Below are 11,376 nucleotides of genomic sequence, written 5' to 3' on the forward strand. Positions count from 1 at the left end.
GATGGGAAATTGAAACGTTCAGTCTATTAGGGTGGCTGTCTCAGAGTACTGGTCTGATGGGGATGGGAAATTGAAACGTTCAGTCTATTAGGGTGACTGTCTCAGAGTGCTGGCTTGATGGGGATGGGAAATTGAAACGTTCAGTCTATTAGGGTGGCTGTCTCAGAGTACTGGTTTGATGGAGATGGGAAATTGAAACGTTCAGTCTATTAGAATGACTGTCTCAGAGTACTGGTCTGATGGGGATGGGAAATTTAAACATTCAGTCTATTAGGGTGGCCGGCTTACACATTTTCATGGATGTGCTTACACTTAAAATGATTGAGGATGGAAGTTAATTCTTCAAGAATGAAAGGGCCAATGGCTAGAAGAGCCGGGAGGTGGCCTGTGGTGCAGTGAATTATGTAATATGGCCCTTCTAGCCAGTCTTTGTAACTGTCACCAAATAACTGAGTGGGACTATGCAAATGTGAGATGCTTGTGGCCCACTAAAGGGATTGGACAGCTTGCTAATAATGCAAATAAGGTGCATGGTACCCTTGTGGGGGTGAGACCATGCAAATAAGGTGTATGGAAACTTAACTTGCAGATTGGTCAGTTTTGCCATCCCGGTAGGCTTAAAATGGGCCATCCCAGAGGTGGAAGGGGGATTTCACCACCACAAAGGAGGAGGAGCCAGGAGTGGACCATGTCTTTTGGACCTGAGATCCCTGTGCTGAACCTCCTCAACCCGGGAGACAGAGAGCTCTGAGACTGGAGATGGTGAGAGATGACAAGAAGCAGTGGCAGAAAAATGCCAGCAGCAGAACCAGAAAGCTTGGCAGGATGCCTGGCAGGACACCCAGCAGGAGATAGCTTGTGGGCTTCCAGACCTACTGAGTAAGAAAGCTGAGCACCTTTGGGCAGGAGGCTTATTGGTAGAGTGCCTCTGGGAACTTATCTGCAGAGCTAAAAGAGCTTTGTAACACTTGCTCAATCAGGGCAGAGGCCAAGGAGCCACAAAGCTGAAAGGACAAGAACCAGAGAGAGACCTGTCTTCAGGTACAGCTGAGAAGAGGCTGTCCTGATTGAAGAACTGTATTCTGAGTCTTTTCTGATCCTGAATTGTAACCTGTTACTTCCCTAATAAACCCCATAATTGTGAGTACTGTGAGTTCTTTGTGGCCATTGCAATGAATTAGCAAACCCAGCAGAGCATTAGAGAGTGCCATGGGAGGGATGGATGGTGTCAGAGTTGGTGAAAATGTTGGGTGGAAGCATGTCTGACTTTCGCCTCTTAGGAAACAGCCTTAGGGTGTTATTTTTTATTCCCTCCTGCCCCCTCCTGAAGTTAGAGAAGCTCAGATGCCTGCACCATGCCATTTTTTTCCCTTAATTTTTGTGATTTGGGTGAAAGTTTACAGAGCAAATTCATTTTCCATACAGCTGTTCATACACATTTCATTTCATGACACTGACTGCGATTCCCCACAGTGTACCAGCTCTCTTCCCACTTCTTCCCGGTAGTTACCTCTTCCCTGTGACTTACTTTCCTATGCATTCCTGTCCCCTGAGCTATCTCCCTGTGCAAACTGCCCTTCTGTTCTTCCACGATCAATCATTCTAAGAGATGTGTCTACCTGATATAAATGTTCACCCCATATGCCTGTCTGTTATTTGGCTGGAAGCCATAGAAGTGAGTCCAATTCTAGACCTGATGGTAACCAGGGGTCATAGTGTTGTAGATCTCACCAGGCTCTATCACACCAGTAAACCTGGTCTTTTTTTTTTTTTTTTATGGTTTTTAGTTTTGTTCCACATTGTTCTCACACTCTATCCAGGATCTCTTGCACTGATCCCTTTCTGAGTGGTTGACAGTTGTAGTGGGCACCATCTAGTTATTCTGGTCTCATAGTCATATAGGTTGAGATTCACATCGTCCACTAGTCACTTGAACTGTTTCCATGCGCCTTTGGTTTTCTTCATTCTTCTTTGCTCTAGATGAGGAGAGACGCATTGTTGCATCTAGATGCCGTTTTGCAAGCTTTTAAGATCCTACTGGCTACTCACCAAAGTAGGATGTAGAACAATGTTTTTTGTGTAGTGTGTTAAGCTAATTGAGCTTGATGTCCCCTGCAACCATGGTCCTGAGCCCACAGATCCAACTACTTGCTCCTTCAGGGTGGTTGGCTGTGGTTGAGAAGTTATATCTTTTTTGCTATACCATTTTTACATTTTTACAACGCTCTTTTAAGAATTATCTATTGGGATCAAATTGACAACAACAACTCAAAAGTTTCAATAAAAACCTTAGGGGTCAATGAGTTTATGTTAATGAGGGAGGGAACAACTCAGAAAGGAGGATTAGGGTGGTTGCACAACTCAAAGAATGTAAACAATGTCACCAAATGTGGAAACTCTGTGTTTTGCTGTGTATATTCTCAACACCAAATAAATAAATAAATAAATAAAATTATTTTTTTAGAAAAGGAAGAAGTGACCATGCAGTCTTCTTTTCTCTGGCCCTTGGCCCAAAGACTGGCCCCTCTCCCCTTCTCCCCAGGTCACCACCATCATCTGGAACCATGTCTCCTCTGATTTTCATGGGTGTGTACAGGACAGTGGCACCAGCTCATGACTTGGCCTCTGACGCTTCTTCACTCAGATGCTGAGGCAGCAGCCCCTCTGAGGCTGAGAGGCTTAAGTGGGTCCCTGTGACACCCAGCCTGGCACAGTCGGGGCCCTGCACACCTGCGGGGCACGGCCTCACAGGTGCACCTGACAGTGCTGCCACTGGGGCCCTCACAGCCTCCTTGCCCCTCCCCCAAGGCTTTGAGGCCAATTGCAGATTATAGGCCTGCCTTGTGTCTGAGTGGCCTCGCCTGCCACATGCCTGGCCCAGCTCCTTCCTCTAACACTCTTGGCTTTCACCCTGCACTGGTCCATCCAGAGAACCTCTCCCAGACCCAGCCTGAGGCCACTTCCCCTGCTCACCTCCATGCTCTGTGCCACCAGGGAGAGAGATCACCGAAGCTTCAGTTTCTTAAACCAGCAGAGATTCTTTATTCCGTCTCAAGGAGTCTGTGGTTGGGATTTCAGACAGGCTGATGGGGCAGCAGGCTCTGCTCTGGGATGTCTCCAGCCCAGGCTGGAGACACAGAGGCGGGGGCTACAACCTCCTGAAAGTTGGTGGTGGTGAGAGCCGGGGCCCAGCGTGGCTGCCATTCCTGGGAGTCTGCACACAGCTCTGCCGTGTGCTGGGCTTCCTCACAGCATGGTGGCTGCTATGAGAGCAAGCAGAGAGAGAGAGAGAGACAGTGACAGAAGGACAAGCAGAAAGACAGACTCAGAGGCAGACAGGCAGGCAAACAGAGGGCCAGGCAAAAGCCACCTTCTTGCTATGAGCTGGCCTCCAGCCCTCACTGATGGGGTGGGCACAGGCTCCAGTCCTGCATCAAGTGGATGGACACAGGCTCTGACTTTCAGTGGGAGCCATGTCAGTTACTTGTGAGAGGATTCGTGGGGAGGGTGAATGTGCAAGTGTGGCCATCACTGCAAGGGAGGCAGGGTCCAGCAGTGTCAGGACGATGGGCAAGTGTATGAGGCCCCTGCTTAGACTGTTCCCTCAGATCCCATCCCCATCCACCCCCAAAACAAACCCATTTCTAATGGATCAGTGATTTATTAAATATTGGGCAAGGCAGAAAACAAGATTAGCAAATGGGAGAAGTAGTATAGAAAAAATAGAACTGGTCACAACTGTCCATGCTCTGGGCCTACAAGCCTGGTGGCTGCAGCTGGCAGGTAAGGGCCCTGGCAGCAGCAGGTGTATTTGTTGTTGTGGGAACATGATGAGGCTGAGGCTGGGGGGTCGGCTACTCCACGTCCACCACCAGGGGCGTCATGTAGTCTGAGTGCTTGATGCCAAAGGTGACCACAGGTGCACAGGGCCTAGTCAACGTCACCTGGGGGATGGGGATGTGAGAGGAGTCCCTGCCTGCCTACACTGTCTGGGAGCTTGCTGACCCTCCTTAACCAGTACCCTGCAGGTACGTTGAACAGAGCCTGGTGGGCAGGGAATGCTCAAGGTGTCCATTCTCACCAGCTTTCAGCCGCTTAGGGTGGTTGACTACTGGGAGGGCAGGTTTGGGCTGGGGCTGGACACATATGGGCCCTGAGGGTCTCTGCAACCCTCTCCCTGCCCCTCACTTCCCAGGCCACTGAACCATGGGGCTCAAGCTCTGCTGTGGGCCCCACCTAGGTCTCCTGGGTCCCTCTAGGCCACGTCTTCTACCACCCCTCCAAGGCTGTAACTCCTTTTTCACCTCAACCCCTTATCCCCTCTGGACTGTGACCCTTCCCCCATCCCTTTTGGCTATGATCTTGTCCCCTGCCCTGCTGCTTTGGAGCTATGTTCGTCTCAGACCTTCTCTGGGCTATGGGCTCCTGGTCCTGGCTTTAGGGTCTTGTCCCCTGGAGGCTCCACACGGGCGGCCATGGTGTACTGTGGTGCTTTCAACTTGGTCAACTGCACGTCAGTCTGGCGGTAGGCAGCAGGACCTGGGGTCTAGTGGGGAGGGCAGCTTAGACTGTGGATGCCAGGCCCTGGTCTATGAGGTGCCCTTGTAGGCTGATGCCAATGGCAGGCGCTCCCACCCTGCTGGGAGGCAGGGGTCTGCAACATCACCAGACTGCTTGTGGCCCACTCTGGCAAAGACTCCCAGAGTGGGTCCTGACCCCCAGAGTGTGCCCACCCTGAAACTGTTCTTCTCCTGGGGTGGGGAACGTATAGGACACGTCCCTCCTCAAGGAACCTAAGCCTATGTCTCATCACTCCTGCCCTCGCCTTGTAGGGTCATACCTGTCTCTTCTCAGTTGCTCTTCCTTCCAGGGCCACCCTGTTCCCAACCAGCATTCTCCTCAGGGGTCACCACCCCCCTCATTGGCATTGGGTCCCTCTGCCTCTGTGGTCAACCTGTTGCTTTCTCCTTACCTGGACAGAGCTTTCAGTAGGGCAGGGGCTTTGCTTACTGTGAACCCCCAGCTCGAGTTGGTGCTGGCACATGGCGGGTACTGGGAGGTTGAGGGGCCAAGGGGTATGAGGGGGACTGAGGGAGCTGAGGAGTCCTTGGCATACTGAGAAGGTCTGAGGGAGCCTAGGAATCTGAGGGGGGCCTAGGCGTCCTCAGGAACCTGAGGGGGCAGAAGGGGGGCGCTTCGGGAGAGGGGGATGGGCCCAGAGAGATCCCACCTCACCCTCAGGCTTCCTGGCTGTGGGAGCACTGGGCAATGGCTATCTGGAGACAGGCAGTGTCAACCCTAACCCTCCCCCTCCCCCATGACACTCGCCTTGTGCAGGTCGTCCCTGAAGCTGCCCAGCTTGCTGCGGCCCTTGATGGAGAAGGAGGGCTGGGAGGTCTTACCCACCGTGCGTGCCCCCATCTCCACAGGCAGCACGTATGCTGCAGGGCCTGGTGGACAGAGCAGTCCTCAGCCAGCAGCACCAGCCTTGGGCCACAGCCCCCCTCTGCTGGTCCCTCCCTGCCCCCACCACTAGTGACTGCCCCACCATGTCTCCAAAGGTCTCTCCCTGAGCGCCCCTGACGACAGAGGCCCAGCACCAGAGGACTGAAGCAGGCACCTGGGGTGCTGTCCACCCGGAATGTCTTGGTCCGGGCTGAGATGGAATGGCTGGGCGCTGAGTCAAACACGTACTTGGTGGATTTCTCTGGGAAGTAATCGCCTGGGGGAAGCACGGGTGTCAGAGGTGCTAGGTGGGGGCAGACGGGGGGTGGACACCTGACACTCCAGGTGGGCGTCCAGGCCCAGTGCAGAGGTGATGGGCATGGACTCAGGGCAGAGGGCAGAGCAGTAGTCCAAAGAAGGAGAGGGTGCCTGAACAGGTGGGGAAGGAGGCCCCAGGTATCTCTGAGGCCCCAAGAGGGACTGGGACAGGTTGAGGCTGGGCCACCTCCTGCCAGGCTCACCAGGGCCTGGAGTCAGTGTGGTCTTGGTGTGGTAGCGCCCCAGGATGGAGTAGGCGGGGCCAATGTCCTTGCCCGTCCTCAGTATCTTGGGGTTCACGCTGTAGCGGGGCCCTGGGGAGCAGTTCTCTGCCAGGAGCATGGGAGCCCCCCGGAAGCTGTAGGCCGGCGCACGCAGCTTGGTGGGGGTATGCTTCATGAAGCCTGTGAGGTGGCAGCCTCAGCCCAGAGCCGACAGGTGTCTCCCCTCCCTACCCTCCTCACTCCTCACCCGTCCTCCATGGTCTGTCCCCCCTTCTCCCCACTCACCCCCAAGACTTCCCCAGCTCCCCCTAGCCTCCCACCCCTCACTGGCCCCCTCTTAGCCCGCAGGCTCCTACCCGTGGTTGGTGGGATCAGGTACTTGGGTCCAGGACCGCTGTAGAGGGCCATGATGGGCCCCCGGGGGCGGTGGGGCCGCCAGGTGCCCACCCATACCTCCTCTGCCATGGCCGGCTCTGTCTGAGGAGAGGCAGCAGCTCACTTGGTGCTCGTTCAGCTCCCCTCGCCACCTGGCCTTACCCCTCAGCCGGAGATGGGGAGCAGTGGGAGTTGGTTCTTGGCACAGCGAGGCTGAAATGAGGAGCTCAGACCACCACGTACTGCCCAGATGTGTTTACTCCCTTCAGGAGCTCCAGGAGGCTAAGGGAGGGGCCCCTGGGGCTTCATAGCAGCGGGGGCCTCACCTCTCCAAACAGAGCAACCTAGGCTTAGTGGGGGTCCTGACCCCCTGACCTTGGTACCCACACCAGGAGCATGGAGGGGAGGGATTCTCTCTTTCCCCAGCTGCAAGAACTGGGAAGGACCACCGAGCTCTAGAATGGGCTCTTTGGGTACAAGTTCTAGATCTCCGTGTCTGTGACAGGACAATGGCTGCAGGGCCATGGGCCTCTAGGAAGGCTCCAGCCACCTGTGCTCCAGGCCTTCCCAGCTCCTCTGTGGTGCGTGAGAAAAGGGGCTGGAACAGGACAGTGAGGGTGGCACCCAGAGCCCAGGGTCCTCAGCACCTCCTCCAGAGAGCCTTCATGGCCAGGGTCTGAGCTGCTTGTTAAGGGGCAGGAACAGGTAGGAGGTGCTGACCATGCAAGACCCAGCTTGGGTTCCTTTTCAACCCTGCTCCCCTCCCTCAACCAGCTGAGCACTCCTCAGAGGTCCTCCCTGTTGGTAGCTCTTTTGCCAGACTCTCTCCTGGGGGCTTTGGGTAGTGGCTCGCTCCCAGCCTTGGTGTGGACCTGGTCACTGTGTGAATTTATTGTGCTCTCATCTGTAGTAACAGTGATGCTACTCACGGGCAAATGGGGCATGGCCTATCTGCAGATGACTCTGCTCACTGGGGTTCTCTGTACCCCGCTCCTGCCCCCCAGTGGTGGCCTTGCTGGCCTGCTCATCTGCCCAGCCCGCTGTGCACCTGTGCATGTGACCTTCTGTTTGTGAGTCTGCTCACGTGGGTGACTCCCGAGGGGGAGAGATGGAGCCAGAGCCTGAGCTGTGGGAGGTTTTATTGATGAAGCAACTTGAGGACATATTTGCATGAGGGGAGGGGGTCAGGGCTGTGTGGCTGTGGCTGCGGCTGCTTGGGGCTGTTGGCCGTCTGCTCAGGCGCCATCTTCACTGCCCAGCACTTGAACCTAGAATGGAGACGTGTCTGTTACCTGGTGACCAGTAACAGAGCCATGCTAGGGAACATACCTTCCAGACACCTTCCAGACAGTACCCTGCCAGCCATCTGGAGAAGTGGTGTGTGTGTGTTTGTGCAAATGTGTGCACGTGTGTGTACACATGCATGTATCTCTGTTGTGTGTGTGTGAGCACACATGCCAGTGTTTATATGTGGGGCCTACGGCTGCAAGAGTAATGGGTCTGGGCTCGACAGGATGAAGAGTGCTCTGTGGGACCGTGAGGTCTTGCATGTCCTCCTCTGCTGGCTGGGGCAGTTCAAGGTCTGGGGGGCTGTGGGGGTACAGGGGCAGACCCTCGGGGGACAAGGTGGCAGGACCCCAGCCTCACCAGTAGCTTGACCAGCTCTGCCTTGTGCACAGGCTGCAGACCATCAATACAGGACTTGAGCTCGCCCAGCGCTGCCTTGGCATCCTCATTGACGTCATACTTGCCCAGAGGCCCCTCGTAGAGCTCCTCTGGGGACCCCACCAGCAGTGTTTGTAGGAAGTCCATAAAAAATTCATTGTTGTCCTCCCCTTCGGCCAGCCCTGTCACGGGTGAGAGATGCCAAAGACCCCGACTGGTCCTGGTGCTGCAACCTCAGTGGTCTCCCGACCTCCCCCACAATACCCACCTTTCCTCAACTGGATGTCCCCCCTGATTCATCTCACCTGCCCACAGACCTCTCCCCATCCCCTTCCCCTCCTGGGCCCCTGAAGTAGCTGGGGAAGGAAAGTCGAGGCATGGCTGAATCTGGAATCTCTCCTGACCCAGGTGGTCTGACCTGGAACTGGAGGGCATTGTTAGGCTGGGCTGGGGCTGGTCAGTGCTGTCCAGGTGTGGACTGGGTTGGCAGAGACCCTGGGCCCAGGACAACGGTGTGTCTGTGCTCAGTCTCTGATGGGATGGCAAGGTGTTGTGGAAAACCAAGGGTGCCTGACACCTGGCTTCCAGCTTCCCAGCCCCCTTTCCACATACATGGAATGTGCTGGAAGCACCGTGTCTGCCCACCGTGGCACAGACTCACCGCAGACGCAGATCAAGGTGAGGGCTGCCAGCAGGAAGGCAGTGCTGACCTTCATGGTGGGAGGCGGTGGCTATGGAGCTACCTCACCTGGGATCCAGGGTTTTATGCCTCAGCAGGTGGCACCTGTCCCGGTTGGCTGGTCGCCCTGCCCCACCCCACTCCACCCTCCAGCACCTGCAGGTGAGGACAGGTGAGGCAGCCAAGGGCACTGTCCTCACCCCCGGCTTCCCAGGCCCTCCCTGTGTGGTGGTCAGTGGGTGAAGATGAGCTTAGGGTTGGATTGGGGGTGGCCTCGAGGTCAGTGGGTAGGCTTGAGGATCTGGGGTGGGCGTGAGCGGGTGAGTGTGGGAGGTTCACTCCAGGGTCTGTATAACACGGGAGCTAGAGGCTGAGGGTGCAGTTCTGGGGGTGGGGTTTTGGACTCTGAGCCCAGGCCTAGAGGCACTCCATGAGGCTGTGGGACATCTGGGGTCAGACGAGGTGGGTGCTGGGTGGCAGGTGAGAAGCTTGGAGTGGGCACCACATCCAGGGCACGGAAGGCAGCCTCAGAGGCCAAGGCCAGCTGTGGGACTGGCAGTGGGGCCTGACCGTTTCTGCCATGGAGGCCAGGAGTAATCCCCCTACTGTGTCACAGCAGGAAATGAGGCAGGGGCCACTTTATAGCATAGTGGCTAAGGCACTTGACTGCTAACCAGACGGCTGGCGGTTCAAACCCACCAGCCACTCCTCGGAAGGAAGGTTGGGCAATCCTACTTCCGTAGTGATACTGCCTTGGAAACCCAAGGAGGGGTCGCTACGAGTCAGGGCTGACTCGACGGCACATAACAACAACAACAACAACCACAGGGAAGAGCCTTTTCAGTCTAAGATCCTGGGAGACACCACAGTGCCATTTATGATAGTGATAGGAGGCCGAAACTCCTAGCTCCCAAAAACAAACCACCTCAAGAGCTGCCATTGCTGGGGTTGCCATAGTTCTCCTGCAGCCCTGCCTCTTCCTCCTGCCCCTGCTGCCACCTGGTGGCTGATGGTGTACCACAGGCCCCGAAAATCTCCCCCTCCCATCATTCTCATCACCTTCACCTCCCCCAGCTCCCATTGCCAGGCTCCTCATGAGCACCTCTGGACAGTGGTCCTTGCCACACAGACCCCGGCCTCTCACTCACATGAAACAGAGTGCAAAGATGATGTGAGCTGCTTACATACACAGCCTCACAGGGACCTCATAGGACATAGCGAAGTAAGTGCCCCATAGGGAATTCCAGGGTGTAATCTTTACAGGAGTAGACCACCAGGGCCTCTCATGCACAAAGCAGCTGGCGCACTGGGATCACCAGCCAAGTGCTTACCCACTGCATCTCCAGGGCTGTTTTGCCCATTCAGCTTATTCCCACTCACGGTGACCCCACGCGCATCAGCAGAACTGTGCTGCATAAAGTTTAACGGCCATGACATTTCAAAAGTCAATTGCCAGGCCTTTCAGAAGAGGTGCCTTCCAACCTTTCACTTTGCAACCAGGTGCCTAACCATGTGTGCCACCCAGGGGCTCCAAAGCAGAAACACAGACTTTAGTTAATGATCTGGTAGAATTTTCAAATCACCCTTGGTCCAAACAAGCCTATGAGGCAGGTACTTCAGAGGCCACCATTTTACAGATGAGGAAATGAAAGTGCAGTCACGTTTACTTACACATCTGAGATCGCAGTGTTGGTGCAGTAGAGTCTACCCCCCAGAGGCTCACGTGCTCATTGACATTTACACGTGTTTCCAAAGCTCAGGCTGTGTCCACCGAGGTGCAGCTGATAATGAAAACCTTTGTCCTCTGCTGTGCTAAAGTGTTTGCAGCTCTGAGACCCTGACTAAGGGAAGCTTCCTTGTACCCGGTTTCCTTGTCATTCCATCATATGGTTTGCACAGTGGATGGTCCCAGGTAAAGAAGGAGGTAGGTCCCTGCCCTCAGGGGTTCTACTTAAGAAGATGAAGCGGCTCCCAGCCCTGAGGAGCTTCACCTTGATGACTGAGAGAGTGACACAGAGACTTAAGGGTTCCTGTCGGATATACACTGTTCATTAGAGACTCACCCTTCTGGAACTGATTTCAAGTGCTCATTCCTGTAGGATTTGATTTTAGCCCTCTGGGTGCTGATTAGGCATTGCCCCTGTGGTTTGTATCTCCTGCTTAGCCAGCCCCTCTGGGAGCCTGCTCCATATCTGACTCATCCCAGAAGTCCCAGGACCACCTGGGGCCCCTGAGAGACTCCTGAAGTTTTCTGAATGAGTGATTGCACATTTGTGAGCTAAACTAAGAGTCAGAAGGTTAAAGAATGCTGAAGACGATACTTGTGGTTTAGAGTTCAGCTGTGGAGATGGCTGAGGAGGTGAGCTGCGTAGCACAACCGTGGATACTATTAATCAGCAATTCCACATGTGTGCTGTGTTCAGTAACTCAAAGAACACTCTGATGAACAGTGGTACATTTAATGTTCACTACAACCTTGAGGAGCAGGCCTGACGACTGGTGAAGCACTTGACTGCTCACCGAAAGGTTGGTGGTTTGAACCCACCCAGTGGCTCCGCAGGAGAAAGATCTGGCAATGTGCTCCCACAATGACTGCTGCCTGGAAAACCGCTGGGTTGGTTCAATGCTGCCACATAGGGTCGCAGAGGCAGAGTTGAGGACATCCAACAA

General features: G+C 54.9%; 2 protein-coding genes across 2 annotated transcripts; both read right to left on the minus strand.

Annotated features, from left to right (window-relative positions):
* Positions 1 to 3,854: 3,854 nt before the first annotated feature.
* Positions 3,855 to 6,452, minus strand: ODF3 (outer dense fiber of sperm tails 3). The gene is made up of 6 exons (XM_007949314.2): positions 6,344 to 6,452; positions 5,967 to 6,167; positions 5,621 to 5,722; positions 5,329 to 5,450; positions 4,406 to 4,546; positions 3,855 to 3,944 (listed from the first exon to the last, which is right to left on the minus strand). Exons 1-6 carry the CDS (start codon positions 6,450 to 6,452, stop codon positions 3,855 to 3,857), a joined length of 765 nt encoding a protein of 254 aa, XP_007947505.1.
* A 1,145-nt stretch (positions 6,453 to 7,597) lies between these two features.
* SCGB1C1 (secretoglobin family 1C member 1) lies at positions 7,598 to 8,743 on the minus strand. The gene is made up of 3 exons (XM_007949316.1): positions 8,689 to 8,743; positions 8,010 to 8,209; positions 7,598 to 7,630 (listed from the first exon to the last, which is right to left on the minus strand). Exons 1-3 carry the CDS (start codon positions 8,741 to 8,743, stop codon positions 7,598 to 7,600), a joined length of 288 nt encoding a protein of 95 aa, XP_007947507.1.
* Between the last annotated feature and the right edge of the window lie 2,633 nt (positions 8,744 to 11,376).

The sequence above is a fragment of the Orycteropus afer genome, unplaced genomic scaffold, assembly GCF_000298275.1.
Source record: "Orycteropus afer afer isolate SDZICR_OR568_19922 unplaced genomic scaffold, OryAfe1.0 scaffold00244, whole genome shotgun sequence".
NCBI classification, from domain to species: domain Eukaryota; kingdom Metazoa; phylum Chordata; class Mammalia; order Tubulidentata; family Orycteropodidae; genus Orycteropus; species Orycteropus afer.